The sequence below is a fragment of the Artibeus jamaicensis genome, unplaced genomic scaffold, assembly GCF_021234435.1.
Source record: "Artibeus jamaicensis isolate MK-2021 breed Jamaican fruit bat unplaced genomic scaffold, CSHL_Jam_final contig_540, whole genome shotgun sequence".
Taxonomy (NCBI): Eukaryota; Metazoa; Chordata; class Mammalia; order Chiroptera; family Phyllostomidae; genus Artibeus; species Artibeus jamaicensis.
Genome location: NW_026521879.1, coordinates 2,590,079 through 2,602,178, shown reverse-complemented (window position 1 = coordinate 2,602,178; position 12,100 = coordinate 2,590,079). Strand labels below are relative to the sequence as shown.

General features: G+C 36.9%; 1 protein-coding gene across 4 annotated transcripts in view; it reads left to right on the top strand.

Annotated features, from left to right (window-relative positions):
* The window catches only part of AASS (aminoadipate-semialdehyde synthase), a 69,887-nt gene that overhangs the window by 16,538 nt on the left and 41,249 nt on the right, over positions 1 to 12,100 (top strand). For 3 of the 4 annotated variants that reach the window (XM_053669968.1, XM_053669967.1, XM_053669966.1), the window contains 8 exons: positions 983 to 1,067; positions 4,192 to 4,259; positions 4,360 to 4,506; positions 5,378 to 5,456; positions 5,586 to 5,713; positions 7,128 to 7,276; positions 8,515 to 8,637; positions 9,255 to 9,366. In XM_053669968.1, coding sequence (XP_053525943.1) covers positions 983 to 1,067; positions 4,192 to 4,259; positions 4,360 to 4,506; positions 5,378 to 5,456; positions 5,586 to 5,713; positions 7,128 to 7,276; positions 8,515 to 8,637; positions 9,255 to 9,366 — 891 coding nt within the window. The remainder of the gene's footprint in view (positions 1 to 982; positions 1,068 to 4,191; positions 4,260 to 4,359; positions 4,507 to 5,377; positions 5,457 to 5,585; positions 5,714 to 7,127; positions 7,277 to 8,514; positions 8,638 to 9,254; positions 9,367 to 12,100) is intronic. The other variant, XM_053669969.1, reaches the window with a different exon arrangement.

Genomic DNA, 12,100 nt, shown 5'->3' with positions numbered 1-12,100 from the left:
ATTACAAGAAAATTAATAAAAACAGACCCAGCAGGGCTTCTTTTTGGGGGGCAGCAGTTTATAACCAATTACTTGGAGATGGATGGATATTAAACATTCTTAAATTCATGGACATGATTAAGTAATCTGAGCTTTGAGGAAATACAATGACTGTTTCAAACATTCCATAATTACAACATGTCAGTGGGTCTTAACCATGAATTAGTAAGACATTTTTAAGAGAGGGAAGATTCCAGAGGAAATAGGAAGACTGTGATTTTAGAGCAGATGAGAAAGTAAAAAGCAGGCAGGCTGTACTACTTTTTAAATGAAGCTAATTGTGGAGGGATGGAGAGAGAAAAGGGAGAAGAGAAAGGGAGAAAGAGAGACTGAGAGAGAGAGAGACAGAAAGAGGGAGACAGGGAGAGAGAGAATGAAAGATTTGTGTGTAAGAACTTGGGAGGGAGTGGTGCTATTTTTTTTTAAGGTAGAAGAATCCTGGGTAAATATCACTTATAATGGCGTAGGGGAAGGAGCAGTGCAGAGAGGGTGGTGCAGGAAAGAGAAAAAGCTCAAGAGTGGTCTTGGAGGACATAGAAAAGAGCTGGCCTCTATTTAGCTCACAGGGCTTAGTCTCAGAAGGGACTTGTCTTCTTTGAGACTAGAAGGAAGGATGTGAGGATAAACAAAGTGGTAGATATATTTGTAGATGATGCTGGGCTAAAATTTAAAGGAAATCATGCCATTATTTGACTGAGTACCACCAATGGATATTTAGCACCCTGGTAGAACCATTCTTTCATTTCTAATCACAACCCTATTATTGATTTGTGACCTGCCTTTTCTAAATGTTTCAAGGTGTACCTGATGGTAACTGATGTTGGCAAGTCAAGATATGTTTTAGAAAAGGAAAAAAGTGTGAAATGTTGACCTGCTCATGTATGTGCTTTACTTATTGAAAATAAGCTTGGTGTGACTGAATTTTTTTTTACTCTTTTGTCAGGAAATCAGACTTATTGATTATGAGAAAATGGTGGACCATAGAGGAATTCGGGTAGTGGCATTTGGACAATGGGCCGGTGTGGCAGGTAAGTGTGCTGGAAATTTTACATAACCCGTTTTGAAATCTGCCTTTGGAGTGACTGTGTGTTTTGTCTTTTCTGTGGCAAGGGGATGGGAGTGTTCACTTCCCATCAATAAAAATAAACATGCAGGTGTGACTAAAGGTAATGAATATGTGAGGCTAGAATAAGAAGGTAAATCATTAAAATATATTTCTTGGAAAAATTAAAAAGAAAAAGAAGACAGGAAGAAGTATAACAACTATAGTTAGGCTCTGACTTTTTAGAGAGTTATGTTTGGAAGATCTGAATTAGAGGTCAGTTTGGTAATGAGAGTTTAGGGAGTAGAAAAAAGGGAAAAAAGAAAAAAAGGTACAGGGGCAGGAGCCACAGAGGAGCAACCTAGAAAGGACAGAAGCTGGAGTTGGGGAAAACATGTTTTTACTCCTCAACTGAAGATATATTTATTGATTTTAGAGAGAGAAAAGGAGGGTCCAGGGGAGAGGGAGAGAATGAGAGAGAGAAATGTATGTTAGAGAGAAACATGCATCAGTTGCTTTCCATAAGCTCCCTGACCATAGATTGAACCCACAGCCTAGGTATGTGCTCTGACTGAGAACTGAACCTGCAACTTTTTGGTGTATGAGACTATGCGTCAACCAACTGAGCTACCTGATCAGGGCAACTCTACTTGATTTTTGGCATATTTAGTACTTTGAACCTTGTTTAGCTGAGAAACACCATATGTTATAACTATCAGATTAGACTACATGAAGGTCTGTAATTGTCAGAACAAGTAGCTGGAAATTTGTATGGATACAGGACACTGAAACACTATCACCCACCCTGGCATAACTGAGCACTCCTCCCAACAGTTGTGGAATACAGGTTCTTTGCAAGTCACTTGGACCATTCATCCAAACATTCCATATGCTGGGTCACAAAACAGTTCTTAATACATTTAATAAAATTTTTGAAATCATATAGTATGTGCTCTGACTATAATAAAATTGACTTAGAAATTATAATAGAAAGACATCTAGAAATTTTCCAAATATTTGAAAGATAAACAATGCTTTTTGAATAACTGTGATTTTATTCAGCTAAAATTTTTATTCAGCTAAAAATATTTTCTAATTTTTTCTGTGATTTCACAGGAAAAATTAGAAAATATTTTTAGCTGAATAAAATTTTAAAATATAGTATACCAAAATTTGTAGGATATGGATAAAGTGGAGCTTAGAAGAAAATTCATAGCATTTAATGCTTTTATTAGAAAAAATAAAAGTTCTTAAATTAGTGATCTATGCTCCTATCTGAAAAAGGTAGAAAATGAACAACAAATTAAATCCAAAACAAATAGAAGGAAGGAAATAATAAGGGTAAAAGGGAAAAATAATGAAATCAAAACAGAAAAAATGGAGAATATCAATGAAATCAAAAGTTGGTTCTTTAAAAAAAATCAATAAAATTGATAAATTTCTAGTTAGACTAATAAAAGAGAAGACATTATTTACCAATATTAGGAATCCAAGAGAGGTCACCCTGTATATCTGACAGCCATTAAAAGGATAAGGATAAAAGAATATTATGAATGGACCAATAAATTTGACAATATTGATAAAATATACAAATCCTTGAAAGACACAAATTACAAAACCAACTGAAGAAAAAAATGAAAAACTTCAATATCAATGTACAAGATAAATTCCACATATAAACATTTATCAAGAGAAATGAATTCTTTTTGGTACATTCTTATTTGTATATCTTCATTCATAATAATATAGAAAAAGTCCAAATGCCCATCAGCAGAATGGATAAATAAATTGTAGTATACCTGTAAAATGGAAAACTCAGCAATAAAAAGAAGCAAACTACTCATATACACAAAGTATGTATAAATCTCAAAAATATTATGAGTGAAAGCAGACATACAAGGAGAGTATATACTTATAATGTCATTTATACAAAACTGTAACTAAGAAACTCATTTATACAGAGAGAAATAAGATCAGTAATTGTATGGGGCCAAGGGTTGGGGAGGATTGACTGGGGTGATGAAAATGTTCTGTATCTTGATTATATTCGTGTTCTTATGGTTATACATTTGTTAACAGTTATCAATCTACTTTAAATTGGTGTGTTTATTGTGTATAAATTATTCCTCTAAAAGTTGACTTCAGAAAAAAGATCAAAGAAAATTTGTTAGGAATCTGCACAAGACAAGCTCTACCCCTATAAAAGAGAATGGATGCTGAGGTCTTTGCTAAAGGCATGCTGAGTTTTCTCTAATTTGTAGGGCATTTGAATGGATAAATCCATAAGGTGGGCAGTTAGATCTTGAAATAAAATATCTGTGTTAGAGATACAGACTTAGGGTAATCTGTATACAGAGAATACTTGAAATTTAGGACTGGGTGAGCTTAGCTAAAAAGTTAAATAAGTAAAGAAAGAAAGCAGAGATTGATGAGAATAAGTCCTGGGACAGAATCCTGAAGCTGACTAATGTATAAGAAGAGTACAGAGGACACTAATATAAAAGGAATGGGCATACGAGGAGATGTCTACAGAAATGTAGGATGAAAAATTTCTAATTAGAGATGCAGGGGGAAAAGTGTTCCAACAAAGAAAGGCCCTGTGTTGCCAAATGCTTCTGACAAAACACGATCTGAAAAGTATGTGCTAAGTTTAGCTATTTAGGTCACTGATTTGCTGACAGGGGTCATGGGGTTAATGGTGACTTCATTCTTGTTTGTTCATTCTTATTTTGGTATAGGAGGAGTGGAATATAAGAATAAGCCAATACAGGGGGATAGTGAAAGGAATAATTTAAGAGTGGATTTGTTAGAGAGGCAGGAAGGGATGGGATGTGGAGCAAAGGTGGAGAGCTTACCCTTAGAGAAAAAGAAGGACACTCATTCCATTTTAGCAGGATTGAAAGTGGAAGGAATACATGGGATGAAGCTGGTGTAGTGCTTTTAATGGCAGAAAGGTGAGGAAGTGGATAAAATGACAGTGAGGAGGCCTCCAAATCTGAGAAGTCGTGGTCTCTGCTGCTTCAGAGCCTTGGGCAGGTTGAAGAATGGACAGAGAACAATGTCAACTCCTGTTAACTAATGGTCTTTCTATTGGTCTGATTCTACAATAGGGATGATCAACATTTTGCACGGAATGGGTTTAAGGCTCCTTGCTTTGGGACATCACACACCTTTTATGGTGAGATTTTAATTTTATTTTTAAAAAATACATATCACACTTCGAGAATAGAAACATGTCTCAGGTTGTAGACTAACTTGAATTGTGTGCTTGCTTTCAGCACATTGGCATGGCTCATAACTATAGGAACAGCAGTCAGGCTGTGCAAGCTGTCCGCGATGCTGGCTATGAAATATCTTTGGGTTTGATGCCCAAATCTATAGGGCCCTTAACATTTGTGTTCACAGGGACTGGTAATGTATCTAAGGTAAATCCCACCTGTCTTGTTTCTGTAAAGCAGCCTGAAACTCTGAAACTAACTCAAAGGATGTGGGCATTTCATGACATTTCAGAACCCTGCTTTTCCATGAATGGGCATTCTATTTGGGGTGTTTTTCTTACCTATGTACCTTTCCTATAGTAAAGAGCAGTCATGTTCCAAACTTACATTTTTTGCTTTTAGTTGATTCCAAGCTGTGACAGGTTTTTAATGTTTTTTTTTCCTTTTTAAAGGAGTAACCCATTTTTAATGGTATAAAGCTGTCTTCTTAGGGTGATCTGTTTTACCTCCATTATTGAGATATTCAAAAATTTGGAAGTTCCCCTAGGATATACTTTTTAAAGACAGATGTTAGGAAGCTTAATTCAAAACTAGAACTGATATTTTTTTCTTTCTGGGGTGGTTTTAAGTACACATTTGTGACCTCTATTCCCCACTGAGAAACTTGTAATTGCAAAATAGATCTTTCTTCAGGAACAATATTTTACAAAAGGAACATCACTATTTGTATTATGTTGTGAAATAAGTATCTAATTTTTTGTAGGAAATACAGTTTCCCCACTTGAAATAACTTCTGGAATGGAGCAGAAAGTAAATAGAAATATTTTATTATGCTCTCATTTCTAAATACTTTTGTTGCTATGTAGAATAAGTTAAGTAAAAAAAAAATTAACCCCTTTCCAATGCATGGTGTTCAAATTGCAGGCTGTGAACAAGAGCCTCATTTGAACTTTGATGGTACAGTCCTGGTCACAGGGAGCTGTATAGCTGTGGGAAAAATTATTTAGAATCTTTGTAGGAAATTGTGTTGGCTCTTTTCCTATTTGTTTTTAGAGTTTTACTCATGTGTTATTTACAGGGAGCCCAAGAAATCTTCAACGAACTACCCTGCGAATATGTGGAACCACATGAATTAAAAGAAGTTTCCCAAAATGGAGGTAAGAGGGGGAGGATAACTGTATTTTTTTTACTATTTTTTATAGTTTCTGTGTTTTCACCATAAATTTCATCACCATAAATCTTTATCATTTATCATCCACTTTACTGATTTCTTTCTCATCTGCAAGACCTGAGGAAGGTGTACGGAACAGTGTTAAGTCGCCATCATCATCTTGTCAGGAAAACAGATGGTGTATATGATCCTGTAGAATACGACAAATATCCTGAGCGCTACATAAGTCGTTTTAACACTGATGTGAGTATTGCACTCAGCTTTTGAGTTGGTCGTTCACAAAACAATATAGCCAGTCTCTTTCCAGGAGAGAAATTCTGAATGTGTACATTGGTTTTCAGTTCCCCATATTTATTGACTGTTGGGAGTCCCTTGGATATTATGACTTGGTCTAAGGAGTTATTGGCTTTTATTGATGTTTGGAGTGGCCTTTGATGTGTGGTTTTGTTGGTTTCTGTGGCTGTGCCCTTTGCTTTACTGTCTTTGTTCGTACTTCAGGTCTGCATGTGCCTGGTAGCTCTAAAACATTTCCTGTGGATTACTGTTTTCTGTATTTATCCTGGATTAATTTGTATTGTTGGCAAAATTCAGTGTCTATGAGGTTGTATCTCAACATAGATTTATGCCTTCAGTAGCCATGAATTGCAATCATAACCTCAGCTAGCTCTCTTGAAATGCATACCATTGATTATAGGGCTCCAGGGTGATACAGTGAGGCTGCCTAAGCACAGGCCCATGCCCACTGTACAAAATAGTTACTTACAATGAAAATCCTTGTGAGGAAGGCACACTGGCCTCATCTCATAAGAAGAACAATATGTTTGTGTGTTCTGAAGTCATTGGTCATGCAACAGTTCTCAAAAGAAATCGACAAAAACAAAACAAAAAGTGCAAGCATGTATGGTGATAAGGAATATTTTGAATACTTTTTATATGTTTGAACAACATAACATTTTTAGATTCTGGCATGAAATTTGGTGTTTAGTATATAAAGTATGTTATAGAAAAGGACTCTTACCTGTAATTTGCAAATTTTTGAGATATCTGAGAAAGAAATAATGTGAAACTAGTCTCAAACTGAAAAATTTTGAATTTAGTAAATTTCCATCCTTTCTTTTTCCTCCCAGTCACAGAAGTATTGGTGATTGGCTGCATCCTTAAGCTTATCGTGACCTAGTTGCCATGTATGCATGTTTGTAGCACATTTGTCTATGGAGCATACTGATGTTATCTGATTTAATCTTCCCAGTATTGCTTTGAGGAAGGGCTCAAAGCAATATTGTCCCCATCTGGCAGGTAAGGAAACTTCCCAGAGAAGTCCAGGTAGCCTGATTAGATTGTGCTGTACCAGTTGCTGAGCTGCAAAGAGTGCTAGGTCACCTGATTTTCTGTCCTGCCTTTTTCTTGGCTGGGCACCACATCAGAGAGCAAGTATATTAATATATTTATGTTCACATACTGCTCTATCATGGGGAATTTTACACTGACTGGGTGGCTACTTTTTGTCTTTGACTCAGAAGATGGCCACTGACCTGGCAAACAAAGTCAAGTTGAAATAACACTAAATATTTCTCATGGAATTTACTGATAGCTCTTTCAGCACACTGCATTGAAATACTCTGTTTCCTAGCTGTTGAACTTGGAACTTGCTTTACAGATTGCACCCTATACAACTTGTCTTATTAATGGGATCTACTGGGAACAAAACACCCCTCGTCTACTAACCCGCCAAGATGTTCAGAGCCTCCTGGCTCCAGGCAGGTCTCCAGCTGTTGGTGTGGAAGGTTGTCCTGCGCTACCGCACAAGTAAGGACTTTCCTTCGGTAATGATGGCAGTTGTTAGCAGCAGGGCCCACTGTCAGGCATCACACTAAGGGTCCATGTATCACAAAACTTGACTGTTAATCAGGACTCGTCTGCCTTATCTTTCTGCCTTGTCTATGTTTATCTTAGTTGACCTTTTGAGAGCATTTGGCAGTTAACCTTCCCTCCCACTTGAAATCTTCCTTAACTTCTGTGGCTCCATATGTAGCTCAGAAGGTATCTCCTCAGTGAGGTCCTTTCCAGCTTCTCTGTTTCCATTCTCTCTAGTCTGTTTCTCTTTCTGAAACCCACTATCACTTATTTTTTCCCTCCCACTTGAACTTAATCTTCTTCTGGAGAGAGGCTCTATTTCTTTTGGCCACAAGTACTTAGGGCATTGCCTGAAAACGATATACATTCAAATAATTATTAAATGTCCAATTAATTAATTAGTTGATAAATATTTATGGGACATCTTGTCTGTCTGGCACTCTGCTGAGCTAAAGGATAGAGAAGAGTATAGGTATGGTTGCTACCCCCAGGCATGTAGCTGGCATCACCTCAGTGCTGAGGGAATGCTAAAGCAACCAGTATTCTTCTCAGCCAGACTTGAGGAGAAAGTGGGAGCCTGGGCTTAGCAAAGCCTCAAGAGGGAGGAGCGAGGTGAATGAGAATTGCAAGTGGCAGTATTGCTGCTTGGTACATATGGAGCTGCCAAAGCCCAGCTTAAGATACAGTAAGTGGTACAGTCTAGTTTCTAGGGCAGGGTTTATATAAGCAAGAGGTAATTGGAGGTTGGGCAGGAAAATTGGGGTCAACCTCTAAGGGTTTCAAATGGTGGGCTGAGACATTGATTCATAACTCTAGAGACTCCCATGCAATAATGTGTAAAATTTTGTAGTACTAAGCAGGGTGGAGGGAGTTGGTTAAGTAGGTTAAGTTTAGGTTGTCATCAATGGTATTTCTAGAGAAGGAATTTTCCACTTTTATTTCTATCCTCCTTTTCCTCCTGCTCCTCCTCCCCCTCCCTCTCCTCCTCTTCCCTCTAGTCTTCCTCATGAAGCCTGAAACTCACAGTAGGAAGATTCTGATTTCCCAGAACTCAGTAGGAGAAAAAAAGCTAAGAACCTAGACAGCCACCTTGAACACTGTTCCAAGCACCTTTCATTTTTACTCATTTTTAACCTTGTTAAAGACTTCAGAGTTCCATGCTCTGATCTAAGCATTGGTGTTATTTTCAGACTTGTAGCAATATGTGATATTTCAGCAGACACAGGAGGATCTATAGAGTTTATGACTGAGTGCACAACAATAGAGCATCCCTTCTGCATGTATGATGCAGACCAGCACATCATTCATGACAGGTGAGTTTGCTAAAGTGGTCTGATGGTGGCAGGTACATAAAAATATATCATTTACCTAATTTTATATACTAGTCTTTAAAATACTCAATATTTTACTTCATTATGAAAACTATGCAAATTTTCAGAGATATGCTGAGACATATTTAAAATTTTGGGAGAAAACTCACATACAAATATTTTCTTTTTTAAAAGACTGTATTTATTTTTAGAGAGAGAGGTATGGTGAGAGAAAAAGGGAGAGAAACATCGATGAAAGAGAGAAACATTGATCAGTTGCTTTTCTCATGCATGTAGACTGGGGGCCAAACCTGGAACCCAGGCATTTGCCATGACTGGGAATCGAACTTGCAGCCTTTTATTCTGTGAGACAATGCTCAATCCACTGAGCCACATTGGTCAGGGCCCCACTGCAAATTTGAACACTTAAATTCATAAATTCTATATTAAAATGGGAGATGGGTTGCCCAAAATGGGAAAAGTTTTGTTTGAAAACTCTTGTTTGTTTTGTTACAATATTACAAATGATAAGGAGCAAGTACGATGGAGTAGAAATTCAAAAAAGTTAGAGCTACAAGTAACATTTTATACATCCAAATAAAGCATGTTGCTTCTTCTAGTGTCGAAGGTTCTGGGATTCTGATGTGTTCCATTGACAATTTGCCGGCACAGCTTCCGATTGAAGCTACAGAATACTTTGGGGACATGCTCTATCCTTATGTTGAAGAAATGGTAAGCAAACCTGGAGCTTCACAATAACTCCATGGCTTTAAACAGAACTGTGGCATAATCTTATCAATGTTCTGGTTTGGGGTATTAAGAAATCTGTTGTAAAATGAAATGCCAGCCCTTCCATGAAATAATGACTATTATTTTATACATTCTGCTTCCTTCTCTCATGGGGAATATGGTTGTATAACTGTCTCCATGCTTAATTACAATTTGCATTTGCTTCTCATTATGGGTATTTTAGTAAGAATGTTCATGACATGAAAGATAAGATTCTCTTTGTTTTCACTTCTTTCTTTACTCTAGGTCAATTCATACTGAGGTATTCTTAGTGTGCTGTGATTAACGGATTTGAAAAATCATAAATACAGAAAATTTTATTAGATTTAGGTCACTAATGCTTAGTTAAGGACAGCTTTTCTTGAGGTCATATATTTTTTACTGTGATCGGTGATTGACTATGGAAATACTGTGGTCTTTAAATTTTATTTATTTGCCAAAGATAAGCTTTTTTTTCCCAGTAATTATCTTCAGCCTTCATACTAAACCTGGTTTATTTATATTGCTGATGGTTGTCTGCTTCTGGCAGTGAGTCTCAAGGTCTGAGTCGGTGACTGTTGCTCTTCCCCTCCATGGTCTTATACTGCAGTGTGACAGTAGTTATGGGACATGAATAGATGAAACTTTGCATGTGATTTTCTTTTCTTTCACATATTATTTCATTTTGAACCTTTGAATATGTCAGGAGGAAGATGTAACAGGCTTGAGAAAATGTGGGCAGCAGGCATTATTATAGTTGGCACAATATTATATTGAATCTACTATGTGCCAGGTAGTATTTAAATGACTTAATATATTTTAATTATTAAATACTCATCAGAGCCCTATCTGGTAGGTACCATAATTCAACCCATTTTACAGACAAGGAAATTGAGGTATGAAGTTAAGACTGAGAAGGGTTGCTGCAGCTGTGTTGGACCTGTAATTCTCCTGGAATTGGCAGCATGTAAAACAGATGACAAATGTCAGGCTTTACTGGAGACGTCAACTTGCTTTAGGGCCTTGAGCAGGACACTCACCCTCTGAGTTTCACATGTTTCACTTGTACAAGAAGTGATTGCTATTTACAATTTTAATGGTCCCTCCAGCTCTAACGTTCTGTGTTGTAGATGTCTCAGTGGCTCAAAGTTATGTATATAAAAAAATAATACTACGTTTACCCAGATGTTTACCATTTTCGATGATCTTCATTCACTTTTCTCTAGCATCATTTCCTGCAGACCTAGTAACTTCCTTTAGCATGATGAGTGAATTAAAAATTTCAGGTATTCTCTATTCAGTTCTAAATTTTCCATCTGGTCCTTTTTTTCTCTTTTTATGCTGAGAATTTCTATTTTTAAATTTGTTTTGAGTGACTTTCTTTTGTCACCTGGAGCATATTTATAAAAGCTACTTTATACTCTTTGCTTACATTTCCAAAATTCTGAATCAACTTTGGGGCAAACTTTCTTTTAAGAATGGATCAGGTTATTATTTTCTTTTTTTTTTCAAAGATTGAATGATCTTTGAATTGATTTTGGATGATGTGGATAGTTGTGGAGATTCTGGGTTATTATATTTCTCTGAATAGTATTGCTTTCTAGGATCTAGCAGGCATTGAACTTGGTTAGACTTAAAGTGAAAAGTCTGTCTCATCTGAGTTAGGGGTAGTACCAAAAAAGTTCAGCTCTTTCATCTTTACCTGGTATAGTCTGACCTGCACATGCTCAGTTCTGGGGTCATGCAGAGACTTGAAACAGAGCTTACATAGAAGCTGGACTTCCCTTTTTTTCCTCAAATCTGTCTTTTCTGGCATTTCCCCCTCACACTCCAGAGACTGTAGTGGCTCTAGGTTCCATTCCTGTTTCCTTAGATCAGAAAGTCATCAAGTTTACTGCATGTTTTTTCCCTCCTCCTACCACACGGTTCATCCTTATCCTCAGAGCAATGCCAAAAGAATGGGAAACTCAACCACTGTGCTAATTATTTCTTCTAAATTTTGACACTTTCCCCATAATTGCCTGCCTTTCTTCATTCTCTGAAGCCCTCGTGTATACAGTTTTGTTTGTATTTTGCCTAGAGTTTATTATCTGTAAGAAGGGTGGAACCTAATGCCCATATGTACTCCCCCCGTCATAACACATTGATTCCATCAACTTGACTCCAGCAGAGTTTGGTGAGCCTTTGGCTTTAATTCACTGTTTTGAATGTTAAAATTATGTCTTTTTGTGCAATTCTTACCTTATTAGGCCATGTTATGGAAAATGGTGAATACTGATTTGCTTTGTGGATGGGTTTGACTGTAAATTTCTTGACATGTATTTTTGTATGGCTACTTTGCCTTCAATTATAAATTTATTTGTTTTGAACTTTAGAACACAGCTTTTCATTCCTATTCATCCTTGATCAACATTGCCACTCATGCAGTACACTTTCCCTCATAGCTGTCAGGAGAAATGCAAGCTAGGTCAATGACTTCTCAGGAGGGTGTGACTGAGGGCTAGCTTATGTAACTGAATAGGGATAAGGGCATTTCCTAAACAAAATTTTTATCAAAGAACACAATATAATTTTCACAGTATATAATACTACAAAATATTTAAGTGTCATGGATAAGTGACCCATAAGTGTACAGCCCAATAAATTATCACAAAGATGCCCAGTGAATGCTGAATAAGTGAAAAAGAGCAATGTTAAC